Consider the following 16,997-nt stretch of genomic DNA (forward strand, 5'->3'; position numbering starts at 1 on the left):
TTTTTTTAATGTTTGTTTATTTGCGAGAGAATGCAAACAAGGGAAGGGCAGAGAGAGGGAAACAGGATCAGAAGCAGGCTCTGCGCTGACAGCAGTGAGCCCGATGTGGGGCTCAAACTCACGATCTACAAGATCATGACCTGGGCCAAGGTCGGACGCTCAGCCAAAGGCGCCCCCAAAATATGTAGTTTGAAAGAACACAAACCAGCATATCTGCAAGCACAAGACATGAGACTGCAAAATACAAGTGCAGATGAGTTAGTGGGATGATCAGTCAGGGAAGGCCTTTCCTGGAAGAGTAGGTGCAGAAGTGAGTGTTGAAAGCTATTGAGCACATGGTAGAAAGGAAAGGAAGCTGCCGTGGAAAGATGGCAGCACAAAGCTCAGGAGAAAGGAGAAGAGACAGATTCACTGACCTGGGGCTAAAAGACAGACCTGGGGAATAATGAAAAGGTATGGTTAGAATATTAGGAGACCCCGCTGGCAAAGGGATTCGAACCCCCAACAAGGCTTAAGTTGGTCTGAACATGGTGGGGAGCAGGAAATTATTATGGATTCTTGATTAAGTAAATAGTAAGGTTAAAATATAGGGAATAGCACAACTCTGTGTGGGATTATATTAAGGCAGAAAAACGAGCTGGAAGCCACCACAATCTATCCAGGACAAAAGGAGTCCAAAAGGGAAGTGGCTATAGTAATAACTGCAATGATAACAGCTACGGTAGTGGCAACAGAAGTAACGATTAAAATTTGCAGAAAAAAATAATATTTAACAAATGCACTGAATGAACATTTGCTGTGTGTCTAGCACTGTTCTAGTTTTTCACAAGTATTATTTCACTTAATCCTCCCCCAACCCTACGAGGCAGGTATATCACCATCTAAATATTACAGATGTCACACAGTGACAGAGCAGCATTTGAACTCAGGCAGTCTGCCTCGGAGGCTTAACTCTTAGGTACTATTCACATCTTTTCCCAAAGTCCTGACCTATAATACTGTCCCCCAATTTCAAAAGACTGTCTTTATAGCAGTGCATTTGCTACCCCCAAATACTACATAAAATAAGGATAATTTTGTGGCCCGTAACATCAAACACGATGAGCAACCCCAGGGGCAAGAGAAAGAGACTCCCCTCTCATTTCCCACTGTTGCTGTCCCACACTCAGAACACAACTTTCACAACCCATCTCCCTGCATCACATGGACATGGCAACAATCACTGCTGATTCATACTCATGGACTTGAGCACCCACACCATTTCCAGACTCCCTTACTTTTCGTGATCACTTTCTCACAAGTGCTATCTCCATTTGGAGTCGAGTTAGTGCGTAAGAACTGATGAATCATAGCACAAAGGAGCAAGCCTCAAGTCTGTGTTCCAAACCTAAAATAAAGTTGCAGACCTCTTCCCACTGAGTAACACCTACAGGTTGCAACAGATATCGACCACCCAACTTTCCTCTGAACCAGAGACTACACTGGTAATCGTCTTCATTCCATAACACATCTACTGTCCTTGCCCATTTCCTCTCTTCCCTCCCTCGTCATACACATTTGTCCCCTGGGTTATACATAACATAATCTCGCACATTATTTAGGTAACTTTAATATTTGTTCAATGGTCTGAACCTCTCATCTCTACCTGCACCAGGAATTCAACTGTAACCTCAACGAAGAAGAGAAGGGTCTGGGTATAGTTTTTTTGTGTAGTGTTACATACATTACATGAGTTGCTAAGAAGCAACTAACGAAAGCCTTTTGATATTTTCAAGCCTGTTTCCTTTTCATCCATCCCCAACTGACTCATTTCAAATGAGTTCAAGTCCAAGCTCCAAATGCCCTCCAAAGTATGCTAAAGCAAGATCTAGACTGTTGGGAAAGTTGGAAATACATCCATTTTTCTAAATGGACTTTAAGACTAAATCTCATGGTATCTGTTAAGTTGTTGTAAGGTAGAGTGGTACAGTGGTTAAGAGTGTTATGCTCTGGAATCAGCTAGACCTGAATTATAATTTTGACTCTACCACTTACCAAGGAAATAACAGTAAACTACCTCATGGGGTTCTTCTAAAGACTACCTGAGTCTGTATTTGGAAGGTACAGGGGTAGGCACACATTAAATGCGCAAGAAATATCAGTTATTACTCTTAGTGCAAACTCCGTAGCACCTCTAGGGTTCTACGAAGTTCCACAACCCAACAGCCTGCATCATCATCATAGCACTCCACACGCCCCTCCGCTCAGAGCCGTGCACCGAGTTATAACGAAGATACGTTAGCTTAGTATCAGTGTTAGCATTAAGAGATAATCCCTACTCCTCAAAAGGTTTTAAGGAGCGGCAGCACCTGGCACACAGCAAGGACTCCCTAAATATTTCTTGAACAATGAAGAAAAAAATAAGAGAGCGCTTAAGATAACAACATATAAACAAATAGAAACAAGAGAGCTATACGGAATTATGTTCACAGAGTAAATAGAGTAAACCAAATACCCCCCCTGCTACTTCAAAATCTCAAAGAAAACATTAATATGAGATAATGACAAAGAAGAATGATCTGACTTCCATAATCAAAGTCACACCTTAATCAGAAAATGCCGGCGCTTTCCCTCCTCGACTTGAATATACTACATGGGGAAAATAGGGCACTTAGTCACGGAGGGAGATGGAGCAAACAGAGCTCTGCTCCTCTGGGCTGTATTTCTAGAGTTAATAGAGCACATCATAAGAGAGGAAGGTAGCTGACTGGCCAAGATAACTTCTGTCTGCAGGAGCTCATACTTCTCTCTTCAGTATTTCATAAAAGTAACGCTTTTTCTATCCTTTATCCCGTTCTTGTAATGGTAAAAGTTGCCGTTTGCAGATATTTTCCAAAAGGTTATGGCTATTATCGGGAATTTTTAGTGAGAGCCCCTCTCCAGTGGGGAAGACAGGGAAAGATATTTTTATTTGGCCTTCACACCTAACTCCACCCGCCCCCCAAGTCCCGCACCCGCTCACTTCAGTTCAGCTCACAGACCCTCTCTGCCTGAGCACTCCGGCCCCCTCCCCCTCAAATCTGAAAGGAAAGCAGGCAGCAGCCTTGGAAAGAGTTACTTCATCCAGTTGGCTAATGGGTCACATATTCCATGGGAAAAGATCCAGGTATGGAAAAGAGGGGATGGTGAGGCCTTGTGCATAAGCAGAGAGAGAAGAGTATTAACTACATGGTTTGTAGGCCTGCGTAAAAGGTGATAAAATTCCAGTTTGGGGAGTGAAATGGGAATATTTTCCCATTATGTCCACATGTTGCCCGCCCCCCCCCCCAACCCCGCGCCTGCTGGCATCTTCCCAGGCTTCTGTCTGGCACCTCCACCAAATGCCTCAAAGAATCAGACTCATTCCAAAGCCTCACTGAGGAGGAGGAGGGAGGCAAAGGGTCCTGCCAAGTACTTTGATCTACGCAGGGGGTCTCTAGGGATTCAGCCCAGGGAGAGGTGGGAGGGAGAAAGAGAGCCTGCCAAATGCATTCTCTAAAGACTTGTCACCCTCCTTAGGAGACTCCATCCAGGGAAGAGTCAGGGCACTGGGTTCTCAGCCCCACTGAGGAAAGTTTAACTTTTCTATCCTTTATGATGTTGGTTTCAAAATAACAAATCACCAGGGCAAAAGAGCATTCCAAAAGAAAAAAAGCCCCAGATGAGCTGGAAATAGATCCTATTCTTTTTGACTCATGTCTAAGAAAATAAAAAGCAAACTTGTACCACAGTTGACTTTCAATAGCAATTCCATTTGGCAGCTAAAACCCAGACCCAAACCAGTGCCGTCTATGAGATTCAAACAACACTGGAGCCCCTGGCGCGGAGCTGAAGGAAAAGCTGTCCGACAGGAGCCTTCGCGCCAAGGTCAGAACAGAAACGAGAAAAGAGAGATCCAAAGCATGTGACCAGGGCCTTCTGTCACAAGACACTCCAGGGAAAAGGGCCTCCAGAGTGACCCGGGGCCAGGTAACAGCACTTGTAGCCTGGGGCTCAGGCTGGAGTAGCTGCTGTACCAGAACCAGATCCTGTATTTCTGTAGCACGTAAGATCTGCTATTATTGCTATTATTGCTCAGTTTTCAGTCCAGACTGAATTTAAGGACTTTTCAATGTGAAAGACCTCTCAGAAAGTTAGTTTCTGTGCGTGTAGGAAATAGCTCAGACCATGTAAAAAGAGAATTGGGGAATTTAAAACAGAGTACTTGACCTCCCCCCTGCCCCCCCCCACACACACTCCCTTTCTTCCCTTCCAGAGTCCCACTGGAAGGACAGTGAAGAGGTTTTTAAAAGAATGAAATAATAACAAAGCTAGAAAACATTTAAAGGAGCCAATAAGAGACCAAAAGTTTAAGGAAACCCTGAAAGATAGAAAGCAGATGGGATCAGGTTGAGAAAACAAAGCAGAAGAAGGAAAATAACAGAGATGAGGGTGATCTCAAGGAGCCTCTGAGAAATTCCAAGCTGGCAGTGAACAAACATGGCCCAGGAGTGGGCCGAGGAACAAGAACCAGGTAATTAATTCTTAATTAAGTGAGTGGCCCTCCTCCAACACCCAAAGCTTGGCCCTCAGAATAGAACCTAACGATGATACTCTGGGGAGGACGTCTTGTGTCGGTAGAGAGATCAGACAGAGGAGTGGAATTTGAGGCCACTCTATCCCTACAACAGACACACAGGAAAAGACAGGAAAGGTAGTGCTAACCAGGGGTGAAATCACCAAAATCTTCCTCTGTATTCAGAATAAGGCCTGCTCTATTTTGGCAGGGGTGGACAGAAAGAAACACACTCCTCACTCCCGTCCACTCCCAGCCTGTGAGTCAACACAGTTTGCCCTTGCACAAAACTGAGTTAGCCTCCTGTCCAGGGAGAAAATACTAGGGAATTACTCCTACAGGACAGTACGGGAAACCTAGGTCAGCTGTCAATTTCAATCAGTCTAGTCTTTTGTTCACAAATACAACTCAACATCTAAGGTCACTGAAACTGAGAAAACCCAACAGCATGGGGGGGAAAAGGCAATCCCAAGAAAATACACAAAACAGAAGAGAACTTTTAAAAAACTTTCAACTGATACCCTTACTAAGGCCAACCGACAAACTGTATCCATTAATCCATTAAGCAACTACAGGCTATTATTAAAGAAAACAAAAAGGCAAATCAGAAAATGAAAGTTTCTACAAACTATGATAGCCAATACATAAATACAGTAGATAAAATGAACATTAAAATGCATAAAGCTCAAACTGGTGATCCAGAAAGATCAAGATGGGGGAGAATCAAGAATTTAAAATCAGAGACAAGTTGACAAAAAAGAAAGACCAAGAATGCCTCAAAAAAGAGGTCTAGTAGCAGAGACAAAGATAAAAAAATGGATAATTTCTCCTGAAACAAAGAAAAACACTAGTTTCCAGACTAAAAGGGTTGACCAAATGTCCAGAAGTAAGAATGAGAAAAGACCCAGAATGAAATGCTGGTGAAATTTCAGAATTCAATGCTGTGAAGTTTCTACTCAGTTTAATTAAATTTTTTACTCAACTTAAAGATAAAGCAGAGAAATGGAATCACAGTTATTGAAGATAACATAATTGTATAAACCCTGAAATATAAAAGGTAATCAGTAATGGAATGTGGAAGGGAGGGTAGATGGCGATGTGAGGGTGAAGCATATCAAAATGGGAATTAAACACATTGTAAAGTTAAGAAAAGAAACATAAATCAACTATATTAGGTTAAAAACTACCGTTAAAAGTCTAGGAAGTGAGGGGCGCCTGGGTGGCTCAGTCGATTGAGCATCAGACTTCGGCTCACATCATGATCTCACAGCGAGTTCAAGCCCCGCGTCGGGCTCTATGCTGACAGCTCAGAGCCTGGAGCCTGCTTTAGATTGTGTGTCTCCCTCTCTCTCTGCCTCTTCCCGCTCTCATGCTACGTCTCTCTCTCTCTCTCAAAAATAAATAAACGTTAAAAAAAAAAAAGTCTAGGAAGTGAGGCTGGGGTTGAAATTTTATTTACTCCGTATATGTACTCGACTTAACAAACAACTTTGAATGAGGATTTGGCAAAGAATCAAGATACTGATGACTTTTGAAAAACAGAAGAGGATAAGGCAGAAGGAGGAGGAGAGAGGGAGATACAGAAACAGCGTCAAGAATTCCATACCACACCAAGGTTCATTTCCTCGATGACCTTGAGGGCAGGAACCCACAGTTCTGCTCACAAGAGAAACTAAATGTGTGTCCTACCAATGAATGCTTAGTGCTGAGGAATTAATATGACAATATGCTAAAAGTAGAAAAGGAACCTCTTTTCTGCTGACCCCAAAGGCTGCTCTTCCTCAACATGTGATCAAGTGACTTTTTAGCCATAAGGTAACTGTTGGCACAGGAAGAGGTTACTGACAGTAAGGTGAATAGTAGCCAACTCACACCCAACCTCACCTCACACTTCTGAATGCAGATTTCAGAAAGGAACACCTACTCTCAATGAAAAAAAAAAATCGTATCAGGAGGAGGGTGAAGCAGGGAAAAGCCAATAAGAAGAGAGGGTGCCAGGGCACCTGCTTGGATCAGTCGGTGGAGCGTGTGACTCTCGATCTTGTAGTTGTGAGTTCAAGCCCCATGTTTGGGTATGGACCTTACTTTAAAAAAAAAAAAAAAAAAAGGGGCGCCTGGGTGGCTCAGTTGGTGGAGCATCCAACTTCGGCTCAGGTCATGATCTCACCGTCCGTGAGTTCGAGCCCCGTGTCGGGCTCTGTGCTGACGGCTCAGAGCCTGGAGCCTGCTTCGGGTTCTGTGTCCCCCTCTCTCTCTGACCCTCCCCCGTTCATGCTCTCTCTCTGTCTCAAAAAAAAACCAAACATTAAATAAATAAATAAATAAATAAATAAATAAATAAATAAATAAAAATAAAAATAAAAAAAGCAGCAGCAGCAGCAGAGGGTGCCACCTGCTGCATACTTACATTGTTGATCAGGTAGACACCCCGCCCCCTAGAAGAGGCCACTGGTTTTACTATCCAAGGTCCCCGGTCCTTTGAGTATGAATCTGCTCAAAATATTGGGAGATTAAAAGGGAGAGAGAGAAACAAAGAGAAAGGAAGGACAAGAGTTTGTCATCTTAAATTTCAACAATGGTTAACTAGATACCCGAAGCATTCTCCAGGTTTGTAAGTGAAGGGCAGCACAGCTAAAATAACCTGTATTTCTAAACCAGCTTCAAAAATGCACACAAAAACAGAGCAGGGGTGGGGAGGGAAAAGGAGGAGGAGGAGGCAGCAAAATCACATATTTCTTCCACCATTTCCCCTCTTTCTTGAATGAGAGAGTGAAAGCAAAATAAGGCAACTAACTATCTGATGTTGGTTTATCACTGTCACAAAACAGCCTTCACGAATCTTGAGATTCTCGCCTCCATTAACCCAAGGGCGTCCAGAAGCTCACACTGCAGAGTGCCAATATGAGTCAAACACTACGTCACCTGAAATGACTAATTTCCTTAAGTGATCTCTCTTAGCTTGTAAGAAAAAAAAATCATCTTAAATCAAACCATGTGCAAGCGGCGCAGGAGGACAATAATTTACAAGTGATTAAAAGGTGCCCTTTACCTTTTTATATACACAATATAGTGATTCAACATTTATATACGTAACGAAATAACACAATGGGGGTAGTTACCCTCTGTCACCACACACAGTCATTGCAATATTATTGACCATATTCCTACAGTGTACTTTTCATCCCTGTGACTTATTCACTTTAAAACTGGAAGCCTGTGCACCTGTGAATCCCCTACACCCGTTTCGCCCACCCTTCCCACCCACCTCCCCTCTGGCAGCCACCAGTTTGTTCTCCACATTGATGAGTCTTTTTCTGTTTTTTTTTTGTTTAAGATCCCACATATAAGTGAAATCATATGGTGTTTGTCTTTCTCTGTCTAATTTATTTCACGTAATACAATACCCTCTCGGTCTATCCATGTTGTCATGAATGGCAAGATTTCATTCTTTCTTTGCCTGAGTAATATTCCATTGTGCACACGTATCAATCATATCTTTATCTGTCATCTGTGGATGGACGCTTAGGTTGCTTCCATATTTTGGCTATTGTAAATAATGAAGCAATAAACACAGAAGTGCATATATCTTTTTGAATTAGTGCTTTCATTTTCTCCTGTAAATACTGAGAAGTAGAATTGCCGGGTCATATGATATTTCTATTTGAATTTTTTCAGGAACCTCCACGCCAATTTCCAAAGCAGCTGCCCCAACTTACATGCCCACCAACCATGCACACGGGCTCCCTTTTCTCCACGTCCTTGCCAATACTTGCTATTTCTTGTCTTTTTAACACTAGCCATTCTGACAGGTGTGAGGCGACATCTCCTCGTGGTTTTGATTTGCATTTCCCTGATGATGAGTGATGTTGAGCATCTTTCCACGTGTCTGTTCTTGATTTAACCCTCTCCTGGCTCCTCTGGGACCCCATTCCTTAGCTCCTATCTTCAAGCTCTCTCTCCTCTCTGGGTGCTTCTTCTCTTTTTCTCTCCCTTATGATCACATCTACCTCCATACCTGCGATTTCCAGAATCTATTGCCAGAACTCAACTCTGCCTTTACAACTGCCTGCAAATCACCGCATGGAAGCCTCTAGGCATCTCAAATCCACACTTGCTCCCAAATTTCACACTCCTCATCCCTTTTAATAGCTCTTCTTTTACAGTTCTGGTTACACTCCCTGGTTAAAAACATGCTTCTTAGCAGGGCGCCTGGGTGGCTCAGTCAGTTAAGCGGCTGACTTCGGCTCAGGTCATGATCTCATTGTCTGTGAGTTGGCTCTGTGCTGACGGCTCGGAGCCTGGAGGCTGCTTCAGGTTCTGTGTCTCCCTCTCTCTTTGCCCCTCCCCTGCTCACACTCTGTCTCTCTCACTCTCAAAAATGAGTAAATGTTTAAAAAAAGCAAAAAACATTAAAAAAGTGTGCTTCTAAGCTTCTTAACTTCCCAGATTCACACCTCTAGAGCCATCTTTGACCCTGGCCTCACTACTTAAAGCCAGCTGGTACACTCTGTTTATTCTATCGCTCTTTCCACTCCCTCTTTTCCATTCCAGCTACCTGGTTCGGTTCAACTGCACTTCTTCTCTGGATTGCTGCAATTAACCTTCCAAGTGACCACTGCGTTCCTCCCCTTGCTCCCTCCAATTCATTTCACACAATTATTTTTCTAAAGGCTAACCTGCGTTCCTTTCCTTCTCAAAAATCTCCTATTGCTCACACTCGAGTGGGCAATGGAAGGCAGGAACATAAGCCATGGAGAAAATGGAATTTCTGGGCTATCATATGGCGGGTGGACACCAAAGGAAGAGAAGAACTTAAAATAGCCTTTATGGAGAAGAGGAATGTCTTTCTGAAAGAAGAAGTGGTACAAATAGGTGTGTTTCTCCCCTAATATGTAACCTTAGCAACGCAACTAACCCAATGATGTTGGATCTCCCCCAAATGAATTTTAGCTTAGAGGTCATGGACTCTGGACAACTGGCAAAGAATGAATGGCATCCTGGCAAGACTGAAATCAAGACGACTCCTCTTGACTATCATGTCTTCCCTCTCCCCACTTTTCCACAAACATGGTGGGTCCCTGCTGTGGTCTTTGGTGATGACATCATTAAGTGATTTGTTTGGGGGACTGAAGAACACCATTTGCCTACAGTAACTGTCCTGGGGCTAAACATGGTGGCCCTGAGTTACGGCTGTATTAATTCTGTGTGTTCTATTGACCTTTTGAATTCATTTTTGTTAAAAAGCAGAGCACATACGAGTTTGAATAATATGCTAAAGAAGCAATCCTACTGAAAGACAGGTCACGCTTGAACTGATGGAGGAATCCTAACTCTATCCAGTCATCTGAATGAGCATCCCCACCCCTGAACCTGCCTCCAAAGGGAAAACAACAGGATAAGAAATAGCAGAGAGAGGACAAAGGGAATTTTCATTGCAGATTCCTGTAGACTTTAATAGGGAATTATTGTACACTTTAACAGGAGTTTTCACACCTGGGCCATGTTGCTAACATGTTAGTTGAAGTATTTTTTATGCTATCGTGTTGGCTTATCGCATGATCTTTTATTATGTAACAATACATCTCAACGTCACTTGAAAAAGGGAATAACATTGAACACTTATTCAACACCTATCAGGTGCCATGCCAAGTGCTTTCCATGTATTAACCTACTTAAACATCCCAATAACACTATAAGGTCAGTACTAGTAATAAGCCCACTTTACAGAGGAGGAAGCTAAGGCACAGAGCAGTTTAAGTAACGTGGCTAAAGTCACATAATAAAAATTCTAAGCTGTAAGTTTTCGGCTTTGAGTCCAACAGAGCTCTTCTGACCCATTCCAGAGCCTTCTGTGGGCAAACACTGAACCGTCAAGCGTCCCCGCTGGAATAGGTGCTATCAGAGAAACGGCCTCACCAGGGTGGAAGCAGGAGATCCTGATGACGGAAGTCCCAGAGGATGAACCCCGCACTGGGCAACCAGACTGTTAAGTCTTACAGGTTAAGAAAATCAAGGGTCAGGAAGTCTAGAGAGAACTTTCTCTTCTCTCCATGCCTCCTCTACCCATAAGACAGGAATAGTCTCTTTCTTGGACTTACCGAGAAGAAAGATATCTATGTGTCTGTCCTCCCCTCGTGTCCTCCTTGATCCTCTCTCACCGGTGTTACCGGGAAGTGGACACTGTGGGCACACTGCCCAGTGTCTTTATGCAACAAGGCCCGGTGGTGAAGAGTGCGGCCTCTAAAACCAAACCACGAAGTGTGAACCTGACGGCACCGTTTGCAACCTGCATGACTTTCGGAAAGCTCCCGACTTCTCCGTGCCTGCCTTCATCTCTTCATCTGTAAACCTGGCATAACAGCGGTGCCTACCTCACAGTAGAAATGCCACTTGGAAGAGGGCTTTACAGAAAGGAAACCCTCGTTCCGTATTGGCTCATATTACAACTACTGTGCGGACTCTCACAAAAGACCTGCCTCACACCTTCTCTGTACTCGCACCTCTTCTGTGCACCAAGCCCACTGACTCGGGCTCTGTCCCCAGGGAGGAAAGCCTGAAGCAGCCCATTTCACCTGCTGGGACCTGGGAAGACCGTTCACTTCGAGGCAAAAGAAGTAAGGAGCCCACTGGGAATGGGCTGCAGGCCACAGGTCCCCATCTAGCTTTACCAACCACACAGCTGACATTTGGTTCCCCATTTGGCTAACACATGTATTCTTCAATTCTCCTGAACTCCAACAAGACTGTGACTAACTGGTACCTCTAAACCCTCACACTAAAAAATGCGTGATCACTGAACCTCAAAGGACATTAAGTCACACAAGTCCAGACGTTAAGGTGACAGGAATATTCCCCTAAATGGCAAGAGGAAAACAGGCACTCAAAAGGAAGCATATATAGTTCAAATCCAGAAGCATATACTTTCTCACATAGGCACGAAGTCTTGCCAATAAAGAGACTTTTTGTACCTGACAGGGGCATGTGTGCAGGGCACCAATGTGTCCTTCCAGAAATGACAGTGAGGAGCTTACTAAAAATACACATACAGGTACATAATCAGAATAAAAAGAGTCTTAAAATTATTTCCCTAACTGTTTTAGTAAAGAAGCACAACTTTTTAAGGATGTGAAAAGCCCTCATTAGTTACTGACTCGAGGTAGCTAGCCCTTGGGGTAAGTCTGCCCCAAGTTCAGGGGCCAAGGATCGGGGCCTTCCCAGCCAGGCACTTACTACAGAATTCTGCATACTCAGCTGGCAGAAGAAAGGTCTGAGGGAGGATGTGAAAAGCCTTGAATCCATGCGTATGCTGCATTCGAATGATGTTTTTGTACAGTCGGTCCTTCCGGGTTAGTTCATACGACCTAAAAATTGTAAAAGTTTTTCCATTTCAGTCATCTGTGAAAGGTTTTCCCGTGTTATCACATACTAAAGAGTTTATAGTTCACAGTTCGGAAGCAGTCATTGAGGACAGTATTACATCTCAAATCTATCACTTTGTCACCTCCAAAGATTTATTAATCATTTTCATAAAATGGATTTCTCTGGTCAGATTTATTCATCAAGGTATAACTTGCATACAGTAAAATCTACCCTTTTTAAGAAGTGTATAATTTTTAAAAATTTTTTTTTAATGTTTGTTTATTTTTGAGAGAGAGACAGAGTGTGAGTGGGGGAGGAGCAGGGAGAGAGGGAGACACAGAATCTGAAGCAGGCCCTGGGCTCTGAGCTGTCAGCACAGAGCCCAATGCGGGGCTCGAACTCATGAACCACGAGATCATGACCTGAGCTAAAGTCGAACGCTTACTGACTGAACCACCCAGGTGCCCCAAGAAGTGTATAATTCTAAGAGTTTGAACAAACAAATGCAATTATGTAACCACCACCACAAACAATTCCAACATCCCAAAAAGTCACCCCAAGTCCCTCTGTAGTGACCCCAAGAGCCTTCCAATCACCTCCAGGCCCTGGCAAGCATTCATCTGTTTTCTGTCCCTATAATTTTGCCCTTTTTCGGAAAGCCAAGGACATGGAATGATATAGCATGCGTCCTTCTGAGACTGGCTTCTTTCGTTGCAACTGGCAACAACTGAGACGTATCCTTGTGGCTGCAGGCATCAGAATTTCATTCCTTTTTATGACTCGGTAGTAGTCTACCGCTTGGATGTACCGCAGTTTCTTTATCCATTCACTAGCTGAAGGACATGAGAGCCATTTCCAGTTTTTGAAGATACGGATAAAGTCCCTACAAGCATTTACGTACGGACTTTTGTAAGAATGTAAGCTTTTGCGTGGACGTAAGTTTTCATCTCTCTAGGAATGAGATGGCCGGGTTTAATAAGAGTGTTTGGTAAGTTCTATTAGCTGTCTACTGCTGCATAATAAAATTACCTCCAAAACCTTACAGATGAAAACCGTAACAAAAATTTCTGTGGGTCAGGAGTGTGAGGGGAGCAGGACTGGGCAGTTCTGTCCGGGGCTCCCTCATGAGATGTCAATCACGATGTTGACCAGAGCTACAGCCATCAGGCTTGACTAGGGCTGAAGGACCCACTTTACAAACAGCTCCCCATGTGAATTTTTCTGTAAGGCTAACAGAGTGTCTTTGTGACATGACAGCTGGTTCCTCCTACATCAGGTGACGTGAGAAGGAAAGGGACAAGAACAAAGCTGCAATGACTTTAATGACCTAGTCTCAGAAGTGACACCATGTCACTTCTGCCACATACTGCTCATTAGAAGTCACAAAGTCCAGGGGCGCCTGCGTGGCTTAGTCAGTTAAGTAAGCATCTGACTCTTGGTTCCAGCTCTGGTCATGATCTCACGGTCCGTAAGCTCAAGCCCTGCGTCGGGGTCCGCACTAACAGTGCAGACCTGCTTGGGATTCTCTCTCTCTCTGCCCCTCCCCCCCACCTTGAAACTAAATCAACTTAAAAATAAAAACAAGAAGTTACAAAGTCCAGCTCACACCCAAGAACAGAAAAATTAGCTCAACCATTTGAAGGCAAGGTCAAGGAATTTGCGGACACGTTTTAAAACCAACACGTGTGTATGTATTTAACTTTATAAGAAACTGCCAGACTGTTCTCCAAAGTGGCTGTACTGCTTTGCCTTTCCCACTGGCAAAGTTTCAGTGTTGCAGTTGTGCTGTATTCTGACAAGCACTTGGTGTTGTCTGGTGTTTTTTCTTTGTTTTTAGCCATTCCAATAGGCAGTTAGTAGTACCTCGTGTGTGTGTGGTTTTTTTCAGTTTGTTTATTTCTGAGAGACAGAAAGTATAAGCGGGGAGGGGCAGAGAGAGAGGGAGAGAGAGAGAGAATTCTAGGCAGGCTCCATACTGTCAGCAGAGCCCAATGTGAAGCTTGAACCCACAAACCGTGAGATCATTACCTGAACTGAAATCAAGAGTTGGATGCTTAACCGACTGAGCCACCCAGGTGCCCCACCTTGTGTGGTTTTAACTAACATTCCATTAGTGACTACTGATGAGGAACATCTTTTCATGTCTATCTTCCTTGATGAGTATCTGTTCACATATTTTTAGCCCATTTAAAAAAAAAAAAATCCTGTTTATTATTGAGTTTTCAGAGTTTATTATACATTCTTAGATACGAATTCTGTATCAGATATATGTTTTGCAAATATTTTCTCCCAGTTTGTGGCTTACCTTTTCATTTTCTTAACAGTGTCTCTCAAAGAGCAGACATTTTAAATTTTCAGGAAGCCCACTTTATCAACATTTTTCTCTTATGGATCGTGCATTTACTGTTAGAGCTAAGAAATCTTTACCAAATCCAAGTGCATGAAGATTTTCTCCTGTGTTTTATTCTAGAAGTTTTACAGTTTTAGCTTTTACATTTAAATCTGATTCTTTTTGCCAAATGTGTTTTGGTGGGATTTATGAGTATTAAATTTATTCTAACACACTTTAAATATAAATAAACAAAAAAGACTGTGTTCTAAGTTCGACTTTTGATAAATATATTCAAATTTTCAGGGTCCAGAAGCCAAATGCATCAAATAAATTCTAGCTTCATAAAGCTTCATCAGCCGCCTGTGACTATTCACTGCTAAAAATCATTATGAAACATTTTAGGTGTTTTATGTTAATTGAATCATAATTCTTTAATAGTACAAAAAAAAATCTAGATTACCCAAATAATGAAAAAACACTAGTAACCAACTAACAAGTACCAAGCCCAAAGCATTCTGGGAATTTTTACACAAAGATACCTAGAGGGTGTGACCTTCTGAGAAACATGGCCTGAAAAAAGGTTAGCAGACTTGAAAATAGGACCGGTGAGGAAAACAGAAGATGTGGCTACCTTTCCCACATTTATAGGCCTAATGCCACAGCAGTAACTGTCCAGCCTCTTCTATAACTACATGGAACTTGCATCACCATTAGTAAAACAAGTACCTGCAGGTCGGATATGTTTCTCCTACACAGTGACCAAGATAGACCTTAATGTTAGACTACAATGATCCTATTGTAGTAAAGTACCAGATCACTAGGTTAAGAATCCCACTGACAACTTAGTTTACATCATTAAAAGATGGATGTGCAAGAGATAAAATTTTAAAGAAAAGCAAGGTAATGATCACCACAAACTTCAGGCAATAATTGCCACCTATCAGGAAGTATATTCCAGAGCACTTCAGTTAGCCTCAACTGGACTCACGAGTTCCACCACTGGCTTCCACTCATGGTTTGCTCCACTATTTAAAAACCATCCAAGAATCTTTACTATAACCACTAAAACTTAATGTTTCTCAGTTCAAATTTTTCAATATAATTTCTTAAAATCAAAGGGGACTTTGCCAAGTCCAGGTATCACAAACACTTCTTTCTTACCCATCATCCTCTTCATAAATGTAAAGCAGAGGTCCTTAAATTTTAGATAAGAATCATCCAGAAAGTTTCTTTAAAATTATTGTTTGTAAGTCCCACATCTCAAAATTCTGGGATAAAGTCTAGGATTCTGCATTTTCTACAAGTGTCCCAGGTGATTTGGGTACAGATGGTCCACATTATAATATTGACTTAGCCTAGAACAGTAATTTCCAAATTTTCCAGATATAAATCACCTCGCTGCCTTCTTTTTTTTTTTAAGTTAATTTATTTTGAGAGAGACAGAGTGTGAGCAAGGGAGAGGCAGAGAAAGAGGGAGAATCTGAACCAGGCTCCATGCTGTCAGCACTGAGCCTTTGTGGGGCTCAAACTCACAAAACTGCGAGATCACGACCTGAGCAGAAATCAAGAGTCAGACGCTTAACCAACTGAGCCACCCAGGCGCCCTATCCTCACTGTTTTCTAAATATATGGTTTCTAGGTATATACTTACCTAGAAAGATTAAGCACCTAGAAGGTACTTTTTTTTTTTTTAATGTTTTTTATTTATTTTTGAGACAGAGAGAGAGACAGAGCATGAGCAGGGGAGGGGCAGAGAGAGAGGGAGGCACAGAATCGGAAGCAGGCTCCAGGCTCTGAGCTGTCAGCACAGAGCCTGACATGGGGCTCGAACTCACGAACTGTGAGATCATGACCTGAGCCGAAGTCGGATGCTCAACCAACTGAGCCACCCAGGAGCCCCTAGAAGGTACTTTTTAAATATACATCTTCCCTGGGTATGGTGATTCCACGAATCTACAACGGGACCTGTGAGTGCATATTTTTAAATAGTCTCCCCAGTGACGTTTATCATCAGTTAGAAACATTGATGAGAGGATAAGAAAAAGAATGCATTCTCCTACAGATGCCCAATCCTAGAGGTCTCCAAATCCTTTTGCTTGATACCCCCCATACAAATTTTAGGAAACTACATATCCTTTAGTCGGCATCTAAGATTTTTCATCAAAAAAAATCTGGTTACCAAGGTCGCTCAGCCCATCATCCCAAATGGGCCAACGAATGGTAAATCTTATTTTAAAACAAAATTCTAATGCTACCCTTTTAAGTATACTCAAGGGAATCAAAATAACATCAGGATTCAAAGGCCCCTGTACATTTAAAAAATAGTATCGAAGAAAAAGCTCTTTTTCTGTCAGTATATTTTTCGCTTTTTAAAATATACTTTTTACTGAAGGTAATATATATACAGAGAAGCATACAAATCACAAATGCAGAGCGTGATGAGTTTTGGTCACCTGTGTAAGCACCACTGAGACTAAATACAGAACATTCCCAGCACCCCAGAAGCCTCCTTCACACTCCCAACCCAGGCGTGATCCCTCAATCACTCTTGTTTTTACTTCTTCCGTGACGCTTCCCCCAAAGAAGGGGTTAGCCTAATAGAACATACTTCATGCTTGCAACTCGTATATCATCATACCTTCTCTATAACAAAATATGCATATGAGTTAATATGCATTATTTTCAAATTTCATCTGATCATTAGGCTATAAACTGATTATCACGGCAACTACT

The 16,997-nt window shown here is 42.5% G+C and overlaps 1 protein-coding gene across 10 annotated transcripts in view; it reads right to left on the reverse strand.

Moving 5' to 3' along the window:
- The window catches only part of TTLL5 (tubulin tyrosine ligase like 5), a 287,219-nt gene that overhangs the window by 245,704 nt on the left and 24,518 nt on the right, over positions 1 to 16,997 (reverse strand). For 9 of the 10 annotated variants that reach the window (XM_049611362.1, XM_049611361.1, XM_049611359.1 and 6 more), the window contains exons 6-7: positions 11,804 to 11,934; positions 6,981 to 7,063 (exon numbers count right to left, since the gene is read on the reverse strand). In XM_049611362.1, coding sequence (XP_049467319.1) covers positions 6,981 to 7,063; positions 11,804 to 11,934 — 214 coding nt within the window. The remainder of the gene's footprint in view (positions 1 to 6,980; positions 7,064 to 11,803; positions 11,935 to 16,997) is intronic. The other variant, XM_049611365.1, reaches the window with a different exon arrangement.

This window comes from Panthera uncia (genome assembly GCF_023721935.1).
Source record: "Panthera uncia isolate 11264 chromosome B3 unlocalized genomic scaffold, Puncia_PCG_1.0 HiC_scaffold_1, whole genome shotgun sequence".
Classification (NCBI taxonomy): domain Eukaryota; kingdom Metazoa; phylum Chordata; class Mammalia; order Carnivora; family Felidae; genus Panthera; species Panthera uncia.